Here is a 17,360-nt window from a genome sequence, read left to right as displayed (position 1 = left end):
GGTCACATAAACACACCCACACAAAACTTAATGAGATAAAAAGCGACTTGCAGTCTGGTGCAATTTTCAGATGTGCCAGTTAATCACATCTAATTTTAATTAGCTCTAAAGTAATTAGTAAATTGCAGAGAGCAGCTATGAAACATACACCACCATCCCAACCCAAACAATGCACAGAACATCATACAGAGGCTTGCTTCAGGGGTTTCATCCTCTGATTATACAATAATAAAGAAAGTACATGTTCATATCAGTTCCATGTAATTACTAAGTTTTAAACTAAAAGTCTGGTAAATAAAATACAAATAAATTAATAAATATCCCAAAAGGTTGAAATAATTATTTAAAACATCATTCTTTTTTTTTTTTAATGACATATGGTACCACTAGCATAAAGAAAACTATCCAGGTCTCTCTTTGTATTAGTTTACCTGTGCTGGTCCTGCGAGCACAAAGTGAATCAACTAAACTTAACTAATAATTATTATTGGAAGTGCATGTATCTCACACATTAACCTACATAGCTAATTAAAGTGCATGGCAGATAAGATTTGATTTCCTGCTATGCAAATGTAAAATGAAGAATAATCTATTTTGTGTTATCACTGGTATGACTGAAAGTACTTCATTAGAGATATTAATATAGATATATGCAAATGTATTAATTATTTCAGATTATTTATTTCCAGAGACTTCTGTCTCTGGGTTTGGTCATTGATAGCTGAATTGTTTACCCATATGCATAGATTAACATAGTCAAAAGCTCATTAACGGACGACAAAACAAAACAAAGACAAACAATCTAAGGATCAACAGACTTTCCAAATTAAGGGAGAGATTAGCATGGGCAATTGTCTCATAGTCTTTGCCACTCCATTTAGCAATTACAGAAAATGACTTCGCTCTCGCTCACCCTCCCTCTTTTATTTCAGGTAAATGTAGTTAACAAGATACTCAGTCCCATCATGCTTTCCAGTAAGAGGCCTGAGGTATCTCCATTAGTTATGCCCTGAAGCAGATGCAGCAGATTTCAAATGCTGCCATTCAGACTGAAATATTTTTTTTGGCCTGCTCTTCCAGAACTGGAGTCAAAACCACGTGCTGTTTACCTCCTTACAAAAGGTTTAACCAAGCAAGCAGGCTGCATATGTGAGCCAAAAAGAGGCAAAGAATAACTAAATTGAAGGGAACATAAAATGTACGTCAGGTTTCATGATCATTGAGAAAGAGCAGATAAAAAAAAAAATCAATATTCTCCTGACACATTGATTATATGAAATTAACTCTGGTGCATAAATGTTTCCTAAGTCCAGGCCTTCACCTTGTAAGACCACTAAATCCTAGAATGTAGAAGTAAAGGGTTCAATCTTCTTGTCAACGCTGGCTGTGGCTGGACACATATACTGCTTATTGATAGGTACAAAGACTTGAGAGAGTGAGGTACAGGGGAATTACTCTGTCTGTGAGGTCGGCAGGCATCGATAAAGGCTTTTAAAATGTGTGGTGCTACTGAGTGCTTTGTATGGTTTATAACCCTCAACATGGTTTTATTCAAGGTCGTTGCTACTGCAGGGGCAGCAGTGTGGAGCAGTGGTTGGGGCTCTGGACTCTCGACTGGAGGGTCGTGGGTTCAATCCCAGATGGGGGACACTGCTGCTGTACCCTTGAGCAAGGTACTTTACCTAGATTGCTCCAGTAAAAACCCAACTGTATAAATGGGTAATTGTATGCAAAAATAATGTGATATCTTGTAACAATTGTAAGTCGCCCTGGATAAGGGCGTCAGCTAATAAATAAATAATATATATATATATATAAATATTATATTTGACATGATCTTTTAAGCACCTATAAAGTTTGAAGAGTTTATAGATTACACCTAGTTACTCCACGGGTCTTGTCACTCTTCTAACCATGTTACATGTACAGTACTTACTGGGGTTCACTATACAACTCGTGGGCATGAATAATATAGATATAAACATATATATTAGTCAACAAATATGTTGATCAAATAGGTCCATTACAGGGTGATAATGGAAATGCATTTCTTTTTTTTAACTAGATCAGTACTTGAATACTTTGTAGTATAAATATGTAACTTTCTGGTTCTGTGCTGGCAGTAGTCTCAATGCTGATTATACAGTAAATGTGCACATTCTGTATCTAAGACCCTGAGCTCTGTCAATCTGATTTACATGGTATTGATGCTGACCCCATCTGGAACATTTGGCAAGGAAAACATCATTTTAGCTGCAAAATGTAATTGAGTGTTCATTTACCCAGGTTGATATGTTCCAGTACTGTATTACAGCTAGATTTGCTTTGGTATTCATATGTCTTAGTATATATATATATATATATATATATATATATATATATATATATATATATATATATATATATATATATATATATATACAGGGCTCTAAATAGGCAACAAAAAGGGCAATGCCAAAATGCCCTTCAGTTCAATACATTTGCAGAGGGCACCAAGGCCACATAAGTCAAGGCCAAAGTGTTGAATGCTGTGTAATTTTGCAGAAAATGCTGTTTTTTATTATTGTCAACCAGCAGCCTACAGCTGTGGCCAAAAGTTTTGCATCACTGAGAATTTTAGAATTGATTAACCTCTTAAGGTACACAAGGAGTTGAGCGGTTGTTCAAACGGTTTCTTCTAAAAATACATTTGAGAGTGACTAGAGTATCACAAGGAAAGTATTGATCTCTTATCAGGTTTGCTCTGGAACGGGAGAAATAAATCAGTTTGAATATCCTAAAGAAGGATTTATAGCTAGTTTGAAGTAATACCTGTCTATGAACTGGGCTCCAGCATTGTCCTGCTTGCAATACACCTTCATTTATTTCTATCTCATTAGCTGGTTACTAATAAACACTGCGTTTTTCTGCATTGACAGATGTAGCCTCCCAGACTCTTGTTGCAAATTAGTCATCTGGCTCAAAGGCTCTTTCCTGTAGTAAATTAAGAGGTACAAATGCAAATCGCTATGATTAGGAGAAAAGCCTTGGGATTGGAAAGCCAATGGCTGTGTTTGCAAAAAACTGGAATGATGGGATTGAGGGATTGAAACTGCAGCATAGATAAGTGATACGGTTCCAGTAAGCAGCACCTTAACTACATCAGTAATGATATTATACTAATAGAAGGCATAACACACAGAGGAGATGTTTGGATACAATGCAGCATCGCCAAGTGCCAGGAATTTTGTTATGAGAGGCACGATTTCTCAGATTTTATCACGTGGTTAATTTGTCAAGAGCCTGTCAGTTACTTTAAAACGACGCATTTTTTCCCCCTCTTAATCAATCAGATTACTAGAAAGCCTGTCAGGAGAAGCACACTTAATACTAAATGAGTTGTCAAATGTGCCATTTCTAATGAAGCTGCACAAGCCAAGCACTGCCAGAGTTCAAACTGTAAATGCTGCTATTTGCAACAGCTATATATATATATATATATATATATATATATATATATATATATATATATATATATACACTGCCACGCTTCAATCATATGCACTGGCTAGCTAATTGTATATTAAATATCTATTCTAATTCAATATGGGGCACCCTCTGGTGGTGAGAGAGTTGCCTTTAAGGGGCCATCTTACAAATCTGACAACAAATGAAAAGCAAACCACCTACATTGTTTTTAAAAACACACACACACACACACACACACACACACACACACACACACACACACACAAAGGGCAAGGTCCCAGTCTCACACAGGCACCAGAAGACTGTGGAATACAGCTGACCTGGTCTTGAATCAACCCAGTGATATGGTCCATGTCCCCTTTGCTGTAACACCAAACCATCTTCATTGTAACATATATGCTAAATTAGGGGTGGCCAAAGTTGGCTCTTCCAGTCCTAGTCTTTGTTCCAACTCTGTTCTAAATTGTTTAATTGAACAAATTATACCTCCATTCAGACCCTGAAGTAGTTAATTATCTAATTTTTCCTGTTAAACCTGGAGTGGAATAACCCTCCAGGACCATGATGGGACATTTTCTCAGAAACTGGAGGTTTGCTTGGTGAAAATGTCATTCTTGGGTATTGTGCTCCATCTGGTGGCTGAACAGCAGAATTTAGAATGTTATAAATCACAGTAACATCAGGCAACTCTAATGGCAGTTTATGGCAACTCTAATGGTACTTTTTGCAGTACCTCATTGTAAGGGACATTTTCAAACGATTTTCACAACGTGCAAAGCTCAAGCAACAATAAACACTTCTAACAAACTGCTTGACAAGTCTTATACAACTAGTTAATTCAACAGGTACCAGTTTCAAGATTAGGGATGAAAAAAACGCAATGTAGAGGATAGTCTAGATCACCTGGGACAACACTGTATGATGCGCAGCTTTCAATAATACCTCAGTACTTCTTATTCACTACTAGGTGTCAGCAGAATACAGTTGAAAAAAGTGGAACACCTGCTGTAGCACTATCACTAGTGTAGTGACCATGCATCAATGATTACTGCCTCTATTCCTGGAGGGATATTGGATACAGAGGATCCTGAAAGACAAGGGCCCTCTATCCATGGAGGTCCAATATGCTGTCTTCCAGATTGTGATTGAAAGTGCAACAGGGATTCAACAGGGATTCAATTGACATAACACATTAAGATCAGTCTTGTGAGGGCCAGCCCATTGACACAAGGTGAGTGCTCCATTTGGAATGTGCTTCTAATTGAAATGCATTATGATCAGGTGCCAGGAGATTGATATCATCAAAGGAACTGTAGCTGGTTTCTGGCAGCATCTGGTAATTAATTCCAATTTACAGGGCCATCTGACAAACGTGGTTGGTTGGATCCTGAAATCTGATCAGCTCAGAGATGTGAGACTGAATGCTGGGAAGCTTGTTGGAAAGAACTGGAAAGGAAAGGGAAGCATGGTAAAGCGCAGTCAAGCAAGGTAAATCATGCAACAAAAAAATCAGCTTTACTGAAAAAAGGAGTTAATAATCATGCTGTGTGGTTCTAGGTTTTGTTGCCTCAATATTGAGTTTTGACCTTGTTTTACCTTTACCTGGCTTTGAGCTTGTCTGGAGAATCCTAAGTGCTGGGACTCAGCCTTCCTCGTTCCATTGAAATCATGTGACAATGTGACCTTTCAACTCTGTCAGCCCTACATACTTTCTCTGCCTATATAAATACGCAGAGTAGGTTGAAAAGTCACATTGTCACATGATTTGAATGGAATGAGGAAGGCTGTTCAATCCAACAATTAGGATACTCAAGGGAAGCTCAAAGGCATTTAGATTTAGAGAAAGATAATCACTCAATATGGGGGCAACAGAACCCCTTAGAATGATTTCTTCTTCTCCTTCTTCTTCTTTTTCTTATATTTATTATCCATGCCAATTGTGATAATTATTTCCTCTGAGAAAATATAATGAAATATGCTAATCTATTACATTTCTTACCCCTTAGAATGTATGTTGGGAATTTGGTAAGCATTTAACATTGTAGTAACCTCCGATACATATGCATGTGTTTCATATTTGACACACTGGTGTTGTATTACCTCGGGATACCTTGTGGAAACAGCTGCATAATCCACAGAGAGGTGAATGTCAAGGAGCATGTGCAGTCTCATACATGCACGCACACACACACGCACGTACGCACGCACGCACACAAACACACACACACAAACACGCACGCAAGCACACAATCACGCACGCACGCAAACACACACGCACGCACGTACACACGCACGCACACACATAATCACGCACGCGCACAAACACACACGCACGCACGCAAACACGCACGCACGCATGCACACACGCAAACACACATGCACACACGCACACAAACACACACACACACACACGCACACAAACACACACGCACGCACGCACACAAACACACACACACACAAACACACACACACGCACGCACGCACGCACACAAACACACACACGCACGCAAACAAACACACACACATGCACGCACACAAACACACACGCACCCATGCACGCACACACACACGCACGCGCACGCACGCACGCACGCACGCACACACACACACAAACACACACACACACACACTGCACTATTGTTGAGATCATGCTGGGGGTCACATAGCATCTATTTGCAGACACACTCGCTGCCATCTGCCATCAAGCTACTTAGCAGCCCGAAACAATAACAGAATGCAGTTTTCACAGCTCAGGTTCAATCATTCACAAAAGGAAAGTCCAAAGTAAACACCCCAAACTCAAAGCCGACTCCCCCAGCTACAAGGCTCATGACGAGACTTGAGAAGTGTGTGTCAGAAACGTAGAGAGAATGAGTCAAAACCAGCAGCCAAACGGATTAACACATTATGGAGAGTACATAGTAGAATGGATTAAAAATAATGGGATTTGTATGAATGAACAAAACATCTAGGAGAAGAGATGGCAAGATTGATTGAGTGCAGAGCTGAATACATACTGTATATTATACAGTGAAATGTCTACTAAAGACAGCAGAAAAGATTTTATGGACTGAATTAGATAAACTATATCACCTTCAGGTCCTGGGGCTATGAATGAATTAACAACAAAAACACAAAATATAGCAACATATTTGTACAATCTACAATCTTGTGTTTGGACAAAAGGAAAGGCAACTAGTTACATCAATGAAATATATTTTCTCCACCCAATAAGGGTTAAATAAATGATAAATAAGTTATATCTGGTTAAATTGGTTCTAGGGTTAAATAAATGATAAATAAGTTATATCTGGTTAAATTGATATAGAATGTATTAGAATGTATACACAGCAGAAAAAAAATGGATATAAATAATGTACACTTACAACCTATAATGCTACATGGATGTAACACACACTAAAATAGTACAGTGGGGTTGCATTAATAATGCACTTTGGAGTTACAATGTCTTCCCTTCCGGCTGTTAATAAATCGTTTTATTGCATTGAGCTGTAGTACATTTAACAAAATCCATTTTGTCTAGACTGCTTGGCAGGAAAACCACTTTAGAGTAAATAGGTTGAATTAAAATCACACATTCATCAGTAGAACCTCTCTCTCTCTCTCTCTCTCTCTCTCTCTCTCTCTCTCTCTCTCTCTCTCTCTCTCTCTCTCTCTCTCTCTCTCTCTCTCGGTGTACAGATATTGGCATCTCCCAATGCTGTGTTGAATAGCATCCCTCAGTGTCAGCTCTGTTCACCTATACCATGTGAACAGAGTTCAAAGGTCACAATGTCACACGATTTCTCAAGACCACAAAGGAAGAGCATGGCAGCCAGTTAAATGATTAAAACAATCTTAATTTCAGCAACAGAGCTCAGTATTATTCAGAATGGCAGCTGCTTTATAGTTTTGTAACTTTTGTAAGGGATAAAATGAATGTGGATTAAAAAACTGCTATGTGAAAATGCTACAGATGTTATGAAAGATAGAAAAAATATTTTCAAAACATTTAAAAGGGATTGTGTGTTAAATTAATTACCAAGACATTGTTTTAGATTAAGTCCATTTATCCTCCACCCACACTGTATTAGTGTAGAACTCTATGTGGGTTCACAGTCATTCATTCTCGTCCAGTGGAAAGGAATAAGCTATTGTATAACATATCTGACCACCATGTTAAAGGGTCTGTTGTGAACAGGGTTTATGTTGCAAGGGAGCACAATGTCACACTGTGGCTTCACATTAGGAAATGAATTCTGGCTGGTTTGATGATTGGAAATTTGAAGGAAAAAAAATGAGGATCAACATATCTGGATTCCCTGCTGTGATCTAATTTCACAGCTGGATGGCACAAGGTCCAATGACTATCTACCAGGCCACAGAGTGAATCAATGTAATCAGTTAACAATGTTATTTTTAAAGGGGACTACCACCAGCAGCACAGTTGATTAATGCATTAGTTTTTCAACTCCAGAGCCCTGGGCACAAATCCACCTTAGAACTTATTTGTCTTTTATTTTAGTTCATTTTTTTAACTAGAGAGAGCGTCATGGCCAAGACAGAAGATTGTTACAGTACATAAACATTCACGTTTCAAACATAATTACAAACACGCTCAACCACAATACAAATTAGAATGACATTGCTAAAATCAAATTAATTAATTCAAATCTCCATTTCCAACCAGATTTAATATGCACGGAATTCCATGTCCAAGTAGAAAAATATAAAATATTTTTACCAGCCTCTGTCCCTGGGACATATTGAATGACAAATCTTTTTAAAAGTGAATTTTGGTAAAACATTCTGAATAAACAGTTAGCTTTAGCTTACTGTAAACTAACATCTGTTTTGTTTTGTGAATAGTACATGCGCATGCTTTTTAACAGAGGTGTGTTGCTTACTTCTGTCAATAAAAATACTTATGGTCAGCTAGCATGGACAGAGATGATTCATCAACAAAGTGGGAAAATAAAAACCATCTGTTTCTATTAATTATACTTTATACTTTGTAAGTATACTCTTCATTTTTGTGATTTATAATAAATAGATCATGTGCAGTATGTCCCTTAAAAAAAATAATTTCTTACAGTATTAGCAGGCAGAACCTCCTGTAAGATGACAAGATGACATCTCCTGAAACAATGCCATTCATTCTTTAGGCTACTTGTTGAAAATGGTCAGAGGTAACATTTAAAATAAAATGAGCTTTCAGCCCACTGATTACATAAAGGGATACACCAATGGGAAGAGATGCTGGAATGACATTGCTGCTTACAAATATTTGAAACATTTGGAATATTTTCAAACAACTAAACTGTCAGTGGCCATTTGTTCTCCAAAATCACCTACTTTTAAAAAACCTATTGAAAGGCATAATTAGTGTCTTAATAATGGAAGCCTCTTTAGCAACAGAAAGCAACAAATACAGCCACTTCCATGGGAATCCTCTGAAATTTCCTTGGGATTTTTTTCCTCTCTAACTGAATCTAAATGCCAGAAAAAATTCCAGGAGTAAAAAAAGATGTCAGATTTTGAAATGTCAAATAAAAATTTTAAAAAAAAATGAAAAAAAAAATCCCACAGCTGGTCTGTGTCTGTCTGCTGTGGTGGCATGTGGTGTCATTATTATAATGTGTGCAGTGGCTGTTCTGGTGTAAATGATTTATCAGCCTACATTCCCCTCTTGCCTCCCTGAAGACACTTCAAAGCACAGGCCTCCAGTAAGAAGCACTGGGAGAAGTGCCCTATTGTTAATTACTCTTTTAAGATGTACATTGTGCTGAACAAGAAAGAGCAGAGGGGAACAAAAGGATCTGGCGGCCTCTTAAAGTGGCGTCACAAGCAGTAAGTGACCCTGAACCAGAACATCCCCAGGTAGCAGCTTAGAGTAAACATAAATAACAATAATAGTAATATCTTTATATAACGCCTTTCATAGTGGATCACCATCACAAAGTGCAATACAGAGGTAGGCTGTGAACTGTGCATTATATGCAGAGTCACTTACAATAGGACATTGATTTAACATCTCATCAGCAGGATGGAGCAGAAGGAGGTTAAGTGACTTGCTCAGGGTCACACAGTGAGTCAGTCAGTGGAAGAGGTGGGATTTGAACCGCTAACCTTGTGGTTACAAGTCCTGGACTTTAACCAGTGGACCACACTGCCTCTTGAGTAATAGCATAGCTATCTCCACTGCTAATTCTACTCTTCGATTCTTTAATGGAATCCCCCTGCTTAATATTGTAATATTGTAACTGCATATTAAAATTGAATCCAGTAGTGCAAGCACTTATTAAGCAACTTTCTGTATACTGAGAAAAATTAGTGGCTTACTCTGCAAACATTGATAACTGGAAATCGCATGTGCCTGCCCTAATGGCTTCAATGGCTTTCCATTTGTATAAACATACTATGGTTTCTAAAAAGACTGCATTTTGCATGTCAAATTCAAATGGAAAGTAATATTTGTACAACCAGTCAAATCACCTGCATGAGGTTCTGGGCTTATTAGATTTTATTTTTAAAATGTAACACCAATGTAATTCTGCTGCAACCCATTCATGAGGACTGCTGATCAACAGACAACCTGTGTCTCTATAGTCCAATCAATAGTAATAGTCTCTTTTCACCCACCGAATGAATCTAAGCAACAGTAGCTACTCAAGCTACTAAACCCTGAGGATGAGGGCCCAGTCTGGGAACTCTCCATTCGAATATGTCAATGGAAGCATGAACTGAGATTTTCCTCCCTTACCCTGCGGGAGAGCAAAGGCCAATGCAGAACTCCCTGTGGGACCCCGGTCATCGTCACCATGGCGCGGAAGTGATTCGAGCCACACTCACATGACTCACCGTGCATGCTCAGTGACAGTGCTTTTTACTGAGTGAGCCAAAGGGTGAGTTTGAATTATTTTTCATGGAATTTAACAAAATTAATTGAAAATAATAAGCACATTATTTAGTACATATTTTGGGGTGTTTAAGTAAAAAATAGATGTAAAAAATACAAAATGTGACAATAACGTTAGTTAGTTAACACTTATGTTTGGTTAGTTTCACCATGACGAGCAATGCCATACTTCACCTGGATTGATATCAAACCAGACTTTGCTGGCTGTCCAGTTTATTTACATTCCCCTCTCATTGATACTTTCTTGTACTCTAGGATAGATTCAATAAAAAAAATATAGCACTGCTTCATGACCTGTATGTCATTTGGTATTCAAATCTCCAGGGACAGCTCCTAAACACACCATTAGAAAAATAGTTTAGAATTCAAAAATGTAGAACGCAGGTAAAAGGTATTTTTGCTATATTTTTGGTTTCAAATCTCCACCTGTCACTCTGTGAACTGAACAGGAATTCTGCAGCAGGAGAGGAGGTTTAAAAATCATTTTTACAATGATGTTTTTGCTATATGATAATTATTTCCATCTACAACATTGCTATTTTTCTACTTGGGCTTGCGCGTTTAACAAGCAAAAGTACTGTTAGCGTCATAAGTGTGACACAAGAAATTTGATTATTATGAAAAGAAACTATAAAACTAAAGGGACTGAACCAGCACTCCCATTGCACAGCAGATTTTCCAGGTGTTCCATGCAATCTCCCAAATCAGATTTTTGGGGATACGGAGTTTTCACTGAACCCATGCAAGGGAATATATGATTTGCTTTACAATGTAAGTAACTTGTAAATTGTCCATAGTTGCAGAACGTAAGGCATCTCAATTTCGTGCAGTGCAATGTACTGTATAAAATGTGTGTAATTTACATAAATAATCCCCGTCAAATGTATCAACCAAAACACATATAAAAATCACAATGGCGTTCCAACCAATTTCCAAATGTGTTTCTCCCTATTGATTAAAGATTATACACTGTCTAGATTAAATGCTTTTGTCTCGATAATAAATCATCTAGATCTATATATTGCAGCTGGCAAAATACACAAACTCATACGTGTAGATCAGTAACACTGTAAAAACAACGAGAATATGTTCATGTATATTTATTCCTCCCCACACAAGTTGTGAAATATTTGGAAAAGAACAGCAACATTACCTTCGGCAGCCAAGAAATTCCCACGTAGACACAAAAGAGCTGAGAAGGGGAGGGGGACTGGGGTCATAGATGGCAGGTGCTCTCCGCGGTATTCATTACCGTAACCCTCAAATGACCGTCCCAGGCATTTAACACGGAAAACAAATCGTGCACCTGCGAACAACAAAACAAAACAAAACAAAATAAAAAAAAAACCCTTGACGTCCCAGGCAGTATTTTGTGGAAATACAATGGTGTGCGAGAATATGCAATACTTCGCAGATTGCCAGTTGGAGGAGTATCATTGGAATTTGTGTGGTATTTGGAATACAAGTGGAAATGTAGCAGGTGAAATAATTCATAGACAAACACACCGGTACTTGTATGAAAATGTGTTATAAAAGTAGACGAGGTTTGTTGTGTGTTCGTAAAACACAAAAAATGCGTGTTCACACATGTTCTTTACGCAGTTTTGGGTGTGTTTCATAGAGACCGCCTGGCACGTCATAAAAGGCATGTCTATTTTGCTCATTTTACGGTCTAAAAACACTTCTTTTTTGTTTACTATACACTCAAATTGTGGACATCCCTGTAAAGATGATGGCTTAAGGGTGACTTCTCAATGTATGTCTGTGGCATATCTAAATGCCATCTTGCCAAGTGGAAGAGGTTGTTTGGGAGGGGGGACTGGGAGCTTGCATAGTTTTTCCCTCAATAAGGGGATGGAGCTCAATTAGCATTTCACAAGTCTTTTTCCCCCTTTCTATTGCTCCCTTCCCCGCAGTGCCCATGCTTTCTCCCAGGGGATTGTCCTGTTTCTGGCCATTGCCAGCGTTGGCAGGGTGACAGTAGTCGAGTGTGCAAACTTGTGCTATTGTCCCCGGGCCAGAGGGAGCCATGGAGACCCCACTAATATGACACAGGAAAATGTTTGCTGATGGCAATTCTATGGGCTTTGTCCAACTCTCTTTCTCCATCATGACGACTCGATTTAAGTCTCTAACTGTTTGACTACAAATGCAAGAGTGCTATCCAACTCCTTTCCCTTTGTCCCACGGGGTTTGAATGAGTAATTCAGCTTTTGTGTGGCTCGATTGAGGGGGCAAATATAAAGACAAGATTCTTGAGCGCTCAAGCCCCCTTTCCATGGATATGTGCACATCTCTTTACAGTTCTTTTGCAATCCTGCTTCTTCAGACATCAGTCCTGGAGAAAAAAAAAGCCCAGATCAGAACAGTTAAAAGTAGCCTAGTCTGATCTGTAAAAGCTAGTATTGTTTAGCTGCACTGAAGCATGCCCACTGCCAGCCCGTAGACAGACTTAAGTTATATTCAAGAATAAAAGATTTAAGTAGTCTTTGCACAACGTCAGTATAAGACGTTTTACCCCCCCCCCCCCCCCCCCCCCCCCCCCCCCCAAAAAAAAAAAGAAATACCTTGTAGGGAGGGGGTTGCAGAATGGAGCGCATTTGCTGCTTTTCTCTTAGAGTTTCTATGACAACAATTTGTGATGGCAAAGAATGTGGGACAGAGTGAGGCTAGTGCTTGATTGGGGTGTATTGTGTACGGGAAGAGCTTGCTGATTGGTCTGAAGAAAGCACCATAACTACAAGCAGTTTATATTCATTCACAGTGCTCAAGTGGTAAAACTATTTTTTTTCCTTCAGTCGCTCTACTGGGACGCCGTCAGAAGAGTCACAGGGTAATCCATTGATAAATAACTATAGATTTTATTGAATCCAAACGATTATTATTATTATTATTATTATTATTATTATTATTATTATTATTATACCATGCAAGCAGTTGTCAATGTATGGTTGGCAACAATGCCAATATTGGGCCAATGCAGTAGTTATTAACATACTGGTAAAAACAATATAACGATTTTGCTGGATTTATAGCTGTTCTATGTTTTTTTTCTTTTCTTTCCTTCATTTTTTTTTTTAGAAATTAAAATGGTGGTTCTAGTCATATGCCCAAGCGGATCTGTGCAGTTGTACGTATTTGTTATCGTTAGCACACTTGCCTGTACTTTTCTAACATTGTATTATTTTACTGCAGGTGCGTATCTGAAAAAAATGGACAGCGAAGCTGAGATTTTAATCTGCTGGTGATATATTGTGTTTGGATGATTTGATTTTGTCATACTTACGATGTGAAAATGGCATGCGGCGACAGCGAGGTGAAAACTTTATTAAATTTTGTGAACCTGGCATCGAGTGATATCAAGGCGGCATTGGACAAATCGGCCCCGTGTAGGCGATCGGTGGACCACAGGAAATATTTGCAGAAACAACTGAAACGCTTTTCTCAAAAGTACTCCAGGATCCCCAGATGCCACACGTCCAGGTCAGCGGAATCAAACACTGCCAGGGCTCAGGAGGACAAGTCTGGTGTGTACGCCTTGGAGAATGCAAATCGGAACATCAATTTGGGACACTTGAGTGAAACGTTTGGGTCGGATCTGGGACGTGAAGAGCCAATCAACACAGAACAAAACTTAAAAAACGAAAGGGACCACGCTAGGCAAGATCAGGTGCCTATGAGGAAACGACAACTACCTGCGTCCTTCTGGGAAGAACCGAGATCGGCCAATAGCTTGGAGAAGCACGAGCCTTTCCATTCTGTCTGGAAGAAAAAACAGGTTATCAGCGACGGTGGACTCTCCGCCCACAGATCCGAGGATCAGAAGAGAAAGAAGCGGTCCGAGGTGCTAAAGCCACATTCAGCACTTGCTATCCAACAGAGCGTAGCTGAGAAGGAGCCAGTGACTTTGGAGATGGCTTCCTTAACCAGTAGGATGAACCTGTGTGGCTGCTGTCCATTTCAGTACCACGGACAACACGTTTACCAAAGCCATATAGTCTTGCCACAGTCAGGGTTTTCTGACGTCGGACTTTGGGGAAAAGCTTCGACGTCGCCGACAGAGGCACACATCTTCTCAAAAGACCCAATAATTGGACAAAAGGGCCACGCACATGTCGTTTTGAAGCCAATCCCAACAAAACCGAGTGTTCCTTCGCCAATTTTCAGTGTTTTTGGATTTGTTTAAATTAAAAACAGGAGAACATACGGTGGGCTCAGAAACACATGTTGTAAATGGTCATTGGAGTAAAGCGTCTTGTGAATAATGTGTAGTATCACTTAGTAATGTTAATATTTTTTTCAAAAAAGCACAAGTAAAAATAATTGAAAACACTAGTTCTAAAAAGGCTTAAATACAATGAATGGTTACAAGAATAAGCACTTTTAACATTTGTACATGTTAAGGAAAGAGACAAAAAATAAGCCCAAAGTGTATTCACTGACTGTGCATACTTTGCATTTACGGGTGAGAAGCATGTGAACTTTTATTTTTTTAATGCATTTTACTAATACTTTCTAAACCTCATCACCAGTGTGACAAGTACTGACTGTATTAATATTCTCTGATCAGATGCATGAGTTACTGATAACTTTTTCAATAATGCCCTCTGAATCCCATCAAACCCATAAAGCATATATACATTCACTACCAAACAACCGGTATTTCAATTCATAGTGTGGCCTTTGTGGCAGCATGAAGGAAAACAACTGAGGAACTGTATTGCATTAGATTTCAGTTATAAAAATAAGGGCAGGGAAGTTCTGATTTAGAATTAAACTTACCAAATACACTGATATAAATATATATTTCCTGAGTATTCTAGAACCACATGGTTCCTTCTGTCTTTGTCTCAACCCATGCTATAAATTGCACAGCAGAGGGCTATATAGACACTTCAAATTCAGCTATGTTAGTGAATACCATATCTCAGATGTGTAGTTATGTGTGACTCTATGCTTATGTTGGTACTGACACATGCATCCCTTGTAGAATGTTAAATATGTGCATATATCATTGAAGTAATAGGACATTTGAATTAAACTAATTAATTCGCAATGGAGGGATTGCTTGGAAGAAAACGTCATTGAGTATCTATAAAACAATACTGCATTCACTCAAGTTATACAGCAACATTTTTTTAAATGTCCTAATTGGTCTTGTAATGTAAATTCCTAAAGCAATTTCAATAAATTAGATATGCTTTCTAAATGAAATGGACAGAAGTCATTTATTTTCATTTTGTATGATCTTTTCGAAGCAATGTTGATCTCATTTTCAAAGGTAAAGGTCTTGAATTGCTTTCCAAATGTAATAGAATGTGATCCTGCAATTGGTTAAACTTAAGTGACCTCAATAGGAAAAAGAAAACAGTAGCTTATTATTAAGTGACAGGCATTACCAAGAAACGAAATGTGTCTCTAAAATATGTCATGCAGTGCAGGTTATGTTGCTGTGGAAAATGTGCTTACACTTTAGAATAATGATCACATATTCTTATAAAATTCCAGTGGAATAGCTATTATTCCTGTTATGTTATACATATAACTCTTGGAGAAATGCTTAATAACTACAAAACATAAAACAGTCAGCTTATGAAACTCAGTAGGAAGCCATGTGCATTTACTGCCATTGTTTTAAAGTGATAATCACAGTATATCAACCCATTTGAAAGTATTAGCAAGAAACAAGCAGAATTAAAGGTGCTACCATGATAAATAGTTGTTTACAATATATAACACTTGAGATCCATATGAGAATAACTGGTTTTGAACTGTAGATAACGAAACAACGATCATTGAGTTGAAACAGTTACCACGCTGTTTTAGTTCAAATCTAACACACATTTTCTTCAGTAATCAAAGCAACTAAAGGATCATTAAAATAAACCTGCATTCCAAAGAAATTACAGTTACCATAGTGTGGCCACTAGGGGGAGTCTGCTTGCATGTCCAACCACAAATCAAAGAGAGAATGTGATACAAAAAACACAAGCAGAAAAATCTCACTTCAGAAAATCAACCTTCAGCCTTGTGTCTTTTTAAAAGCAATTTTTGCTGGAATAGTTTGTAAGCACAGCAAATAACGATCTAAGCAGAAACAAAAAAGATAATTATACAGAACATACACTGTTGAATTATAAGCAGGTAAGGGATTTAAAGAGTAATGTTTATTTTGGAGGCACATCAGAATAACATTCTGAAATGAGACACGGAGCTCACCCTAGGTCATGTCTGATCCCTTCCCACGCTAACAGACAGTGATAGCCTGGTGTCTGTGAAATACGTCCTGACATTTCCCATCCATTTCTGTTTACGTCAAGTATAAATATTTACTGTGTACACTGTGTATATCTGCTAATAAGTAGTATTTTGTTTCAAGCTCACCCTCTTCACATTTCAAAGAGGAAGGAGGAATTAGAGCATTAACTCGCCAGGAGTTTGTTTGTTTTTCTACTATTGTAACTTATACCAGCCGTGGGATCTGTAGTGTTAGTTGAGTTCTGGTTCAGAGGGGAGATTTCTGCTCTGTCTTTCACTAGACTTCAGAAGCTGCTCTATGGTTGTAACTGTCTGCCATAGATATATGTAACATAGGCTAGCTAGATCACCAAGTGTCTTAAAAGAATCCATCTAGGGACCTGCTAGTTTGGGTGAAGTTTTCTTTTGGTTTTGATGCCAGTACACTGCTGCACACTAGGTGAGTAATTGCAAGAAGTACTCATATGAAGGTACAGTAAGAGAACAGTAAGAAAACACCATTTGAAGCTACTTACTCTTTTATTGACAGCCCTCTGTTCTTTTTTCATCAGTATGAGATTTGACACTGCTGGAGAGACCAATGTATTTATTTATTTAATTCATTTGGAGTGCCTGGCCAGTAGGGTTTGCTGTGCTATTCCTTTATTCATTCATTTTTCTTCAGTTAAATAGTTCACTGATTCATTATTTAACAAAAAAGTGACATCTGTAAGAC

General features: G+C 38.2%; 1 protein-coding gene across 1 annotated transcript; it reads left to right on the top strand.

The window, feature by feature from the left end:
- Positions 1–13,097: 13,097 nt before the first annotated feature.
- Positions 13,098–17,339, top strand: LOC117407127 (protein FAM181A-like). The gene is made up of 2 exons (XM_034011835.3): positions 13,098–13,220; positions 13,583–17,339. Exon 2 carries the CDS (start codon positions 13,683–13,685, stop codon positions 14,571–14,573), a length of 891 nt encoding a protein of 296 aa, XP_033867726.1. The 5' UTR covers positions 13,098–13,220; positions 13,583–13,682; the 3' UTR covers positions 14,574–17,339.
- The last annotated feature ends 21 nt before the right edge of the window (positions 17,340–17,360 follow it).

This window comes from Acipenser ruthenus, chromosome 18 (genome assembly GCF_902713425.1).
Source record: "Acipenser ruthenus chromosome 18, fAciRut3.2 maternal haplotype, whole genome shotgun sequence".
NCBI classification, from domain to species: domain Eukaryota; kingdom Metazoa; phylum Chordata; class Actinopteri; order Acipenseriformes; family Acipenseridae; genus Acipenser; species Acipenser ruthenus.
Note: the sequence above shows the minus strand (reverse complement) of the source record. Positions and strands in the feature narration are given on the sequence as shown.

Coding starts and splice junctions, on each gene's coding strand:
- LOC117407127 (XM_034011835.3), top strand. CDS start 13,683: ATGGCATGCGGCGACAGCGAGGTGAAAACTTTATTAAATTTTGTGAAC.